Source organism: Equus caballus, chromosome 13 (assembly GCF_041296265.1).
Source record: "Equus caballus isolate H_3958 breed thoroughbred chromosome 13, TB-T2T, whole genome shotgun sequence".
Taxonomy (NCBI): domain Eukaryota; kingdom Metazoa; phylum Chordata; class Mammalia; order Perissodactyla; family Equidae; genus Equus; species Equus caballus.
This window is the reverse complement of record NC_091696.1, coordinates 31,738,677-31,750,816: the sequence shown is the minus strand read 5'-3', so window position 1 is coordinate 31,750,816 and position 12,140 is coordinate 31,738,677. Positions and strand designations below refer to the sequence as shown.

The 12,140-nt window shown below is 50.7% G+C and overlaps 1 protein-coding gene across 8 annotated transcripts in view; it reads left to right on the top strand.

Moving 5' to 3' along the window:
* The first annotated feature begins 975 nt into the window (after positions 1–975).
* Positions 976–12,140, top strand: part of IL21R (interleukin 21 receptor) — a 35,175-nt gene continuing 24,010 nt past the window's right edge. Inside the window, exons 1-2 of one of the 8 annotated variants that reach the window (XM_070230869.1) lie at positions 1,109–1,217; positions 1,448–1,770. Coding sequence is in view for 1 of the 8 variants with exons in the window: in XM_070230868.1 (XP_070086969.1) it covers positions 1,174–1,217 (44 nt within the window). In the remaining 7 variants the exon portion in view is untranslated. Of the gene's footprint in view, positions 1,771–10,901; positions 10,928–12,140 lie in introns of all 8 variants that reach the window. The other 7 variants (XM_005598827.3, XM_070230873.1, XM_005598826.4 and 4 more) reach the window with 7 other exon arrangements.

The following is a 12,140-nucleotide window of genomic DNA, read 5'->3' as shown; positions in this document are numbered from 1 at the left end:
GGAGAAAGGGCCTGTGTTTGAGCCGACCTGTGTCATCCAGACAGCCCCAAATAGCCCCAAGCGAGGGTAACTTTTTATCCCAGTCTGGGCCCATTTCCACAGCCTGGGGCAGCTTAGGAATCAGACCTGCCCAGGTTCAAATCTCAGCCATGTCACTTCTACTTCCGCGGGGCCTTGGTTCCTCCAACTGTAAATGGAAATAGTCTTATCTGCCTCCCCGAGTCTGTGGAATCAAATGAAATCCTGTAGGTCCCCAAAAATGAAGGACAGCCCGTAACTGCAGCAACTGAGATAGTTTTCTTGCTCTTCTCTTGACGCTGCTGGGGGTGACTTTGCTGGATTTTGTCTCCTGGCTTCTTAAGCATCTGCCAGAGACATCTGACCCTTTCCTGGGCCCCCGGCTTGTCAGCAAGATGAAAATTCTCTTGAGAATTTCTTTTCTCTATTTTCTTTCTGAGTTCCCATGTGTTCATGGCTGCCCTCTCCCTCGTGGCCGGGTGTCCCCATTTGACAGATGGGCAAAGCGAGGCACTCAGAGAGGTGATGCCACATGCCCGAGGAACTCTCTTCTCCAGGACACCTGGAGACAGGGTCTTGCTCCCTGCAGCACGGCAGCAGGAAGCTGAATCCAAAGGAAACGGGGGCAGAGGAGTCTGGAAGGGGGTCCCAAACTGAGACCCCCTCCTGGGCCAGGCAGGCCGTGTGAATGAGTGGAGCAGGCCAGTTTCCTGTGGTGGGCTCACTGCCACTAGCTCTCCAGGGGCTGGGGGCAAGTCTCTGGCCCTGGGCCCTCAGTCTTCTCTGGGAGCTGAGAGCCGGGTTCAGCCCCCGGCGGCCTCCTGGGTCCACTTATGCCACCTCTGCCCCCCTCTGAGCCTCAGTGTCCACATCTGTGAGAAGCGTTGGTTCACGGCCGCCCTACACAGGTTATGACCGTGAGGCCTGCGGGGATGATGTCACCCGTCCTCAAGAGGCAGACGTCACCCTGGTGGCCCCAAATGTCTGCCTCGCAGGTGACCTTTGGCAGCAGTGGGCCCGCCAGGGGGCCGGCGCCCTCCCACCTCTTTCTCGCTCGCTCCGGGGAGGAGCGCTCTGCCCTGTGGGCGGGGCTGCGGGAGCTGCTCACCACATCCTCCTCTTCCTCCCCACCCTGTACACGCGGCTGGGGCCGGGATGGCAGCCGCCACCTCTCCCAGACCTACTGGCGTCTCTGCCAAGTGAGCAATGGGCTTGGGGTCCGACTGCCTGCCTGCTTCTCCCTGAGTGGGACTGACAGCCACGCAGCTCTCTGTCTGCCTGCCTGCCTGTCTTTCTGTCTTTCTGTCTGCTGGTCTGTCTGTCTCTCAGTGTGTCTGCCTGGCTGGCCACCTGCCTGTCTGCTTGACTTCTCGTGTCTGCCCGCCTGCCTGACCAGCCCTTGTCTGCTGTCTGTCCATCCCTGGTACAGCTGATCAGTCCCTGCCCCTCAATCTCCGTCTTCTGTCCGTGTGTGACCTCTCTGGGACGTGACTGACCGTTGCCTGTGCGTCCTCCTGGCTCTGTCTGTGAGGACCGCCTGCCTGGAGCCCGGCTGCTGACTGTCAGGGTGACAGGTCATAGGCTTGTCTGGTGGGTGACTCGGGGCAGGTTGTAGCTTCCCAGCCCAGACCTCTGCCTGTCCCCGTCCCGCCACATCTCCCACCCGACGCTGAGCCCAGCCGCAGCCTTGGAGTCCGAGAGACTGCCCCGCGCACATGGAATGGATTTCTGAGGGAGCAGCTGGAACAGCAGGTAGCTTGACTCCAGGCACCGTCATCCACGGGGGCCGGGGCTCCTCCTCTGCCCCAGGTGGGAGGGCGTGGAGGGGTCCTTGCCTCGTCACAGCCGAGGCAGCGGGGCCAGCAGAGCTGGGGCTGGAGTCTCTGGGTCAGCCCAGCTCGGGACGACTGGTGTGCTTTTCCTCAGGTCTGCAGCAGCCCCGGGGGTGCAAAGGCAGGGGCATGACTGAGATGACCCCATGTGCTGGCTGTGGAAACCAGCCTCCAAAAGGCAGGGGGCTGGGAGGGCAAATTGATTCCAGACAGAAAATGATGCGATAGTCACCGGGGATCTGGGCAGCCGTGCCGGGCAGGGATGGGCATGGATGTGACCATGTGATGCTTCTAGGGGGCCCGTTTGGGGGGGGGGACATCAACTTTGTGCTAGGTTCTATGTTTTATCTCCTTTATTTCATCTAATCCTTCAAAACAGGGGCTGGTGTGCCCATTTCACAGATAAGGAACTGAGGCTCCCAGAGGTAGAGTGATTTTTCCCAAGGTGACTCAACCAGTACGTGGCAGGGTGAGCAAGTGACTCAGAAGCTGGTCCTGCCCTCCACAGGCTGTCTCCTCGTCTTTCTCATGAAAGCACAGGGGATGGACCGATGGCGAGAGGCAAGCCAGTCCTGTGTGCTCGCGGAGGAGAGGGTGTATGTGAGGTTGGAGGAGGCTGAGACTTGAAGGATGGGTTGAATTTTGATGTGTGAAAAAGAGGGCATAGGAAGGAACAGGCAGACACATTCCTGGCAGGGGAGCGAGGTGAGTGAATGCCGGGAGTGGGAACTTGCGGAAGGAACGGCAAGTTGATGCTTAGCGGGAACAGAGGACTCAGGGCAGGCGGGCATTACAAGTCAGGGGCTGCTCCCGGGCAGACATCTGCGTTCCCCTGAGGGGAAGCTCGGGGCTTTTAGAAGCACATGGCAGAGTGGGGGAAAACCTGATGAGTTCAACACTCAGCCACGAGACCTCTTAGCTGGGTGAGCTGGGGCAAGCCTCTGTGCTTCTCGCCTCGTGGAGCCTTGGTCTCTCATCTGTAAAATGGGGAAGAGGACAGCTCCATCCTCCGTGGGGCCGGCCGGCCGTGAGAACATATGAAAGCTGCTGGCCGGAGGCCTGCCCTGGAAGGGAGTTTGCGTCGTGAGGAGCCTGGAGCCTGTGGAGGAGCAGGGCCAGTCTCCAAGAGCTCTAGAAGGTGCAGGGACACGCTGGGGCACCGGCAGCCCTGCTCCCCTCAGGCCCCTGGGTTCTGGTCCTCCTGGCGCCAGCCCTCAGCATGCTGCTGGCGCTCACGGGTCTCTCATGATCCTCCGACACCAGATGAGGCTGGTGGCCCCATTCAGCCCCTTGCACAGACGAGGAGACTGACGCTCAGTGGGGAGGAGCTTGTCCCAGGTCAACTGCGACGGGAGGTTGCTGAGCTGGGGTTGGACCCCCAGTCTGTTCGATGGCAAGGCTACAACCTGCTGGACAGGATAGTATAAAAGCAAGACTCCTAGCCCTGGGGCACCTTCTAAGAGGGGCATGGGATCACCCAGAGGGGTGGCCCTGATCACCTGCTCCCTGTGGTGGGTTCAGCAGAAGCCCTGGCCCTGCCCATCCCACACCTGACCGGGTGTCTGAATCCTCACAGTCCCACAGTGGAGCAAACGAAGAGCAGGTCTGTTAGGAGGTGGTCGGGATCCAGGGCCTGGAGGGGTGGGGTAAACAAGACAAGGCTGAGCCCTAGACGCTGCAGGCTCCCACCCGCCTGGCGAGGAAGTGAAAGGGCTGGAGCCTGTGAGGGGCTGGTGGGCAGCGGGCGGGGGCATGCTGGAGGAGGAGGCCCGTTCAAGAGAAGATGGAAAGAGGAGGGCAGGCCACCAGAAGCTATGGCGGGCACCAGGTTCACTGCAGCATCAGGACCTCCCTGGCGCCTGATAAATGAATGGAAGAAAGGCACGAAGGCATCCTTCCACAGCCAGGGAGGGAGCCAGCGCCTTCAGAGCCCCGCAGGCAGGAGTGACAGCCCTGGCCCCTCTCCACACTGCTGGACAGTCTCCATGGTCAGCTGGGGGACGCGGGAGCCAGCTTACCCACACTATCACCTGTAATTGGGGGCTTTGGAATCAACCAGACCTAGGTTCAAGTCCCAGCTCCACCAGTTAGTACTGAGTGGCGTTGAGGAAGCCACTTAACCTCTCTGAAATTCAGTTTCTTCATCTGTAGTGTGGAAATAAGGATGCCTATCTCAGATCTGTTGTGAGGTTTTATTCAGCATCTATTTATCTCGTCAGGCACTGTCCGAGGTCCTGGGGATTCAGTGGTGCCCAGACAGACAGAGCCAGTGGGATGAGGAGGGGAAGAGAGCCTAGCAGGGGCTCACGAGAAATAGGAGCTGTTATGTTTTACTTTAAATATTACTGAGATGATTGCAACAATCATCTTGTTATACTAAGCCCTCAGTAAATGATAGCTCTCATGAGAATTCTACTTTCCCTTTCACAGAGGGGGAAACCGAGGCTCGGAGAGTGGTGGGGGCTTTCTGAGGTCACCCAGGGAGTCGTCTGCGAGCAGAGGGAAGGACGCCCCGAGGAGAGGGAAGAACACTTCCTCTAGGAGGAGGGTCTCTGCCCCTAGCCCCTTCCTCACACGCTTCTCCCTTCCCTGCCCTCCAGTGACCCCCAGACCTGAGGGGTGAGGGAGGGGGAACGGGAGGAGCCCTACCCCCACCCACTGCTCACAGGTGCCACCGCCCCCACTCCTCGCCCTGGCGCCTGGCCAAAGGGACTTTTTACGACAGCTCAAATGAGAGCTCTGAGTAAACTTGGAACTTCTGAAAGGACCTGAGAATATTCCCCAGGGTGTGGGCAGGGGCCCCATGGAGGGCCCCCGAATGGCCAGGACACCTGCAGCAGGGACCTAGCCTGCTGGAACCACAGCCCCCAGGGAGAATCTGGCCACCCAAATAACTGTCCCCAGGGAGGTGGAGCAAGTGCACCAGCCTAGCTCCCTGCTCAGGCCCTGGACACTCCTTGCTGTGTGACCAAGGGCACGGCTCTGGGCCTCTCTGGGCCTCTCTTTCCTCATCTGCCAAGAGGGCTTGATGATGTAGACTGGGACAGGGCCTGCAAACTTTCTCCAGTTCAAATCAGTCACGGTCAGTCTACTTTTGGCCAGAGCCAGGGCAGGCTGGTGGGGGCTTGCTGGGAAAAGAGGGGATAAAGGACGGGTTGCCAGCCCTGCCCCAACCCCCACCTCCTGGCGTCAAGCAGTGGTGGTTTAAAGCATCTTTTCTTTCTCCACCTTACAACCAGCCCGCCCTGGTCTGGGGGAAATGGAGCTAAAGCGAGGTGTGACTACAGGAGCTGAGAGAGGTTGCACAGTCTGGGCAAGGTTGCCCAGCACAGTGGAGACTGCAGGGCAGATAGGTACTGCACAGGCAGGGAGAGGTTGCTGGGGGTGAGACATGCTCCTCAGCTAGGAGAGGTTGCACAGCTCGAAGACGTTCCGGTAGAGAAAGGCTGTTCAGGCTAGGAGAGGCTGCATGGACCGGGCTCATGGCTCAGCTGGGAGGGAGGAAGACGGAGAGCTTCCACAGGCTCAGAGGTTGCACAGGCTGTGAAGGGACAGACCCTTCCCCTCAGGTTCAGCTCCTACTGACTAAGTTATAGCCCCACGGTCCTAGCACAGCTGTCCTCAGACACCCACGACCCATCCCTCACCACTGGCAAAAAGAAAAGAAAAAAATATATATACACACTCATAGAGCAACTACCACCACCCACACACCTACAGTGTGTCCAGCACCTGCCTCACACTCCCTCAGCCACGGAGGCACCACGCCTGTCCCACAGATGAGGGAAACTGAGGCTCAGAGAAAGGGAGAGATGAGCCCAGGGTCCTGCCATGAGCAAGTGGCAGAGCCTCCTTTCAGATCTGGGGCCACCAGGCTGGTTCCTCCCCAGCCTGAGAGCTCTGCTTCAGTGAGAATTCGCTGCGTGACCCCGGGCAGCCCGCTATCCCTCTCTGAAAGTTCCTTGTTACTACTCTGATGACAGCAGTCATGATCACTCAGAGCCTGGGAGCTGAGGGTATGGCCCGGGGTGGGGGGAAGTTCCTGGGGACAGCGAAGGGGCAGAAAGGGAAACCGAGACCTCTCAGGACTGCGTCAGGACCCGCTCCTGTATGACTGGATGCAGTGATTCCGAGCCCCATTCATCCACTCCCCATTCTTCCTCTGCCACTTGCTGAGTGCCTACTGCGTACACACCCCATTCTATGCGCTGGGGATACTGTGGTGAACGAATAGACAGCTTTTCTAATCTCTGGGGGCTTATGCTCCAGGACAGCGACAGGTCACAAACCCCAAAACAGGCACACTCACTAAACTAACCCTAACGTTACATTTGCTGGGCAGGAGACAAACAAGGGGCTGCAGAGGGCTACAGGGGAGAACGTTCCAGACAGTGGGTTGCTTCTTTGAGGAGGCAACATTGAGGCTGCAGCCTGAGGACAAGGAAGCAAAGAAGCAGGAGGAAAAGTGTCGCAGGCAGAGGGAATGACATGTGCAAAGGCTCTGAGGTCGGGGAAGAAGTTGGAGCATTGCAGCTTTTATCCTTATCAAGTTGATAAGGATCCTCAATGCGCTGAATTTAAGAAAGGGGAGTTAAGAACTAAGTTTTAACGCTGGAGCGTACAGTCTAGATAGGTCTTAACGCTGAGAGTGAGCTTCAAAATCCATTATGATAGAAAGCGCTCTCTTTCATTTAGCCGCTTATGTAACCAATGTTTTGAGTACCTGCTGTGCGTCAGGCACTGGTTAGCCACTGGCCATCCAGCAGTGACCAAGAAACACACGGTTCCTGCCTAGATATGCTCAGAATGTTGCTAAAACCCCATGAGAAGTGTGCTCTGGTGGAGGGATGGACCCCAGAGGAAAGACTGACTCACATCCCTTGGAGAGGTCAAAGATCTACAGAGGAGCTGACACTGGACCGGATTTTGAGGCCTGAGTAGGAGGCTGACAGTCTGCTGGGGAGGGGGGCGAGTTCCGGCGGCTGCAAGAGCACGTGCGAAGGCGTGGAAGCCTGATGAATGGGGATGTTGGTGGAGCTGCGGGAATCTGGGGACCTGTCGTCCAGGATGAACTCTGCGGGGCAGATCAGGAAAGCTCTTGAACGCTGGGCTGAGGAATTTGGGGTCTTCTGAAGGGCAATGGGGAGTCACGGGGGGACGTTGGGGGAGCGAGGACAGGGGTGGACGGGCCACAGCAGGAGGACGGAGGTCTGGCAGGAGGCCAGCAGGAGGGCAAGTGGACAGAGTCCTTGAGGACCAGGGATAACCTAGGAGCCCTTTCTTCCGTGTTCCTTCTCGGGAAGTCCCTCAGTCTCGACACTTCCCCTTCTGGTGACTTGTTGGCGCTTGTTTCTGGCACTACTGGGGAGTCCCTCTCCACCCTCCTCAGTTTTTCTTGGTCCCCACGGGAAACGGGCCATTTTACTTTCACTGCGACCCCACCTTTCACTTTCAACCCCTCTCCACCTGGGTCACTTGCCATGATGACCAACTTGAGGAACTAGACGGGTCTCATTCCCGAATCCTCAGTGAGGGAAAGGAGGCACAGGGAGACCAAGCACTCAGGTTCTTTCCAGTTGGGGGGTTGTGAACAGCGCTGCTCTGAGCACACTGGCACATGTCTGCGTGCGCGTTCGTAGGCACCTCTCCTTGATGCACGATCTAGAGATGCAATTGCTGGCTCTCCCGTGCAGCAGAAGCTTTCTAAAGTGGTTGGACTATTTACACGTGTGCCTGAAAACTGAGCAGAGCTCGAGTGGTTTGGTCGCGCCGTGTCCTTTCCAGAGTTCGGACTTCTTTTTTCATTTTAGCCATTCTGGTTCATGTGACCACACAATCGCTGTGTGGAGTTGTGGGGGGTACATTTGCAATTCCTTGTGAGTAGTGGTTTGGAGCACCTTTGAGTATGCTTATTGGCCATTTGGATGTCTTCTTCTGTGAAGTATCTGTTTAAGCTTTTTGTTTAAGCTTTTTTAAAAAATTGAGTGCTGTTATTTATTATCATTTTTTAGAAGTTATATATTCTGGATACAGATATATATATACATAATATATTATATATTATTTATAAAACAAAAATGTATAAATTATATATAATTATATAAAAGAAACTATATACAGATAGATACAGATATAAATAGATATAATCTCCTCCCACGTCATTTTCTTTTCCATTCCCTTAATAGAATTTTTTTTTTTTTTTGCTGAGGAAGATTTGACCTAGCTAACATCCATTGTCAAGCTTTCTCTCTCTCTCTTTTTTTTTTTGCTTGAGGAAGATTAGCCCTGAGCTAATATCCGTGCCAATCTTCCTCTACTTCGTGTGTTGGACGCCTCCACAGCATGGCTGATGAGTGGAGTAGGAACGTGCCCTGGCTCTGAACCTGTGAACCCGGGCCACCAAAGTAGAGCATGCAGAACTTTAACCACTCAGCCACAGGCCAGCCCTTTAATGGAATATTTTCACGGACAAAAATTCTTTACTTTAGCGAGGTCCAATTTGTCAAATCTTTTTCTTTTTGGCTAGAGCTTTCTGTGTGCTGCTTAAGAAGTGTTGGCTGCCCTCAGGCCATGAAAATATGATCCTATGTTATTTTCTAGATGCTTTATTGTTTTCCTCTCACATTTAGGTCTATGATCTACCCAGAATTCATTTTTATGTATGATGTGAGGCCGAGGGTCAAGGTTTGTTTTTTTCCATATGAATATCCAATTAATCTACCATCATTTTTTTTAACCACAATTTCCCCAGAGCTTTGCTGTGGTGCCTTTGTTGAAAATCAAGTGGCTATATATGTGAGTCTGTTTCTGGGTTCTCTGTTCTTTTCCATTGGCCAGTTTGTTTTTCCTTGCAACAATGCCACATTATTCTTCAAGATTGCCTAAACTTTTCTCTGCCCTTTGCATTTCTATATAACTTTTAGAATCAGCTTGTCATTTTCCACCAAAAAAAAATCCCCAGTGGATTTTTTAAAAAATTTATTATTATTATTTTTTTTGGAGGAGGAGGATTAGCCCTGAGCTAACGTCTGCCTCCAATCCTCCTCTTTTTGCTGAGGAAGACTGGCCCTGAGCTAACATCTGTGCCCATCTTCCTCTACTTTAGATGTGGGACGCCTGCCACAGCATGGCTTGCCAAACAGTGCCATGTCCGCACCCGGGATCCGAACCGGCGAACCCCGGGCGGCTGAAGTGGAACGTGCGCACTTAACTGCTGCGCCACCAGGCCGGCCCCAAGGGCATTTGCTTTTTTGAACCTTAGGATTTCATCAAAACTTTAGTTCAATTTGGGGAGGATGGACATCTTTAAAATATTAAATTTTCCAACCCACGAGCATAGTATGCCCCTCCATTTATTTAGATTTTGTTTAATTTATCTAATGTCTTGCAGGTTTCTGTGTAGAGGGCTTGTGCATCTTTCATTAGAGTTATTCTTGGGTATTTGACTTTTTATGCTAACATAAATTGTATAATTTTTTAAATGTCATGTTTGCTCTTAGCGTATAGAAATATGACAGATTTTTTTCTCACATTTTGTTAACTTTGTTGACACACTTTTTTAAGCTGGAGTTCCAGATGGAGGGAGAAATAGTGTCCAAACCCAGCCCACTCCAACTGACCACCAGCTGGAGACTTCCCACCTTTGTTTCTGGAATGTCTGAAGACCTCTTCCTCTGCCACTCCCATGAGAAAGGGTGTTGTGGCCCAAAGCAGAACATCCCAACCTCAGACTTCACAAACCAGGAGATATTTTTTACCTTTTTAACAATTTTTTTTTTTTAAAGATTTTATTTTTTCCTTTTTCTTCCCAAAGCCCCCCGGTACATAGCTGTGTATTCTTCGTTGTGGGTTCTTCTAGTTGTGGCATGTGGGACGCCGCCCCAGCGTGGTCCGATGAGCAGTGCCACGTCGGCGCCCAGGATTCGAACCAACGAAACACTGAGCCGCCTGCAGCGGAGCGCGCGAACTTAACCACTCGGCCACGGGGCCAGCCCCACCTTTTTAACAATTTTTAAGTGTATAGTCCACAACAGTACAGTATTGTTAACTACATGCACAGTTTTACACAACAGATCTCGAAAGCGTTTTCATTTCGCCTGTTCTATCCACACTGCACAGCAACTCCCCATGACCCCTTCTCCCCAGCCCCTAGCAACCATCCTTACACTTTCTGCTTCTGTGAATTGGATACTTTAGACACGTCACAGAGGTGGAATCATGCAGCATATGTCTTTTAGTGATTGGCTTGTTTCACTCAGCATAACGTCCTCAAAGTTCATTCATGTTGTAGCATATGACACGATTTCCTTTTTCAAGGCTAAATAATATTCCATTGTATGTATCTATGACATTTTCTTTGTCCCTTCTTCAGTCGAGGAATTTAGGTTCCTTCTACATCTTGACAATTGTAAATAACGCTGCAATAAACGTGGGTGTGCAAACATCTCTTTGAGATCCTATTTTCAATTCCTTTGTATATGTTCCCAGAGTGAGATGCTGGATTACATGGTCATTCCATTTTTAATTTTTTGAGGGACTTCCATACTGCTTTCCATAGCGTCTGCACCATTTTACAATCCCACCAACACTAGGCAAGAGATGCAATTTTTCCATATCCTTACCAATATAGTAGCCACCCTATCAGGTGTGAAACGATAACTCCTTGTGCTTCTGATATGCATTTCCCTGATGATTAGTGATACTGAGCATGTTTTCATATACCTATTGGCCATTCGTTTATCTTCTTTGGAGAAATAGCTATTCAAGTCCTTTGCCCATTTTTCAATCATGCTATTTGTTTTGTTTTGTTCCCGAGTTGTAGAAGTTCTTCATATATTCTGAATATATCCAGTATACGGTTTGCAAATATTTTCTGTCATTCTGTAGGTTACCCTTTCACTCTGTTGGTTATTTCCTCTGCTGCACAGAAATTTTTAAGTTTGAAGCAGTTCTATTTGTCTATGTTTGCTTTTTGCTTGTGCTTTAGGTGTCATAACCAAGGAATAACCTCCAAGCCCAATGTCATGAAGTTTCCCCTATGTTTTCTTCTAGGAGTTTTATAGTTTCAGATCTTACAGGTAGGTCTCTAATTAATTTTGAATTAGTTTTTGTATATGATTTAATATGAGTCCACCTTGATATTTTTTTCTTGTGGATATTCAGTTTTCCCAAAACCATTTGTTGAAGAGACTATCCTCTCCCCTTTGGGTCGTCTTGGCACCCTTGTTGTAGATCACGGACTATGTACCCAAGGTTTATTTTTAGGCTCTCTGCTCTGTTCTGTTGGCCTCTATGCCTGTTTTTACATCAATACCTACTTTGTCTGTCTTCATGCCAATACCTACTTTGACTACTGTAGCTTGGTAATATGTTTGAAATCAGTAAATGTGAGGCTTCCAGCTTTGTGCTTTCTCAAGATTGTTTTGGTTATTTGGGATCCTTTGAGATTCCACATGAATTTTAGGATGGTTTGTTTCTATTTCTGCAAAAAATGCCATTGGGATTTTGACAGAGATGGCATTGAATCTGTCGATCACTTTGGACATTTTAACAGCACTAAGTGTTCCAATCTGTGAACATGAAATGTCTTTCCATTTGTTTGTGTTTTCTTTAATTTCGTTCAGCAATGTTTTGTAGTTTTCAGTATACAAGATTTTTTGCCTTCTTGGTTAAATGTATTCCTAGGTATCTTACTTTTTCTGATGCTATTGTAGTTGGTATTGTTTTCTTCATTTCCCTTTTGACTTCTTCATTTTTAGTATATAGAAACGCAAATTTTTGAGTGTGAATTTTATATCCTGCTGCCTCGCTGAGTTTATTAGTCAACAGTTTGTGTGTAGAATCTTTAAAGTTTTCTGTATATAAGTTCATGTCATCTGCGAAAGAGAGAATTTTACTTTTTCCTTTCCAATTTGACTGCGTCTTATTTCTTTATCTTGCCTGATTGCTTTGGCTAGGACTTCCAGTATTCTGTTAAATAGAAGTGGCGAGAGTGTTCATTCTTGCTATGCTCCTGATCGTAGAGGAAAAGATTTCAGTTTTTTATCATTTAGCTCTGGGCTTTCATCTAAGTCCTTTAAAGATAATTTCCTTCCATTCCTGGTTTGCTGAATGTCTTTATCATGAAAAGGTGTTGAATTTTGTCAAGTGATTTTCTACATCAATTGAAATGATATGTGATTTTCGTTCTTTGTTCTGTTAATGTGGCGTATTTTTATATGTTGAACTATCCTTGCCCCCCGCCCCAGCAAGGTTAAATCCCACTTAGTCATGGTGTATAATCCTTTATGA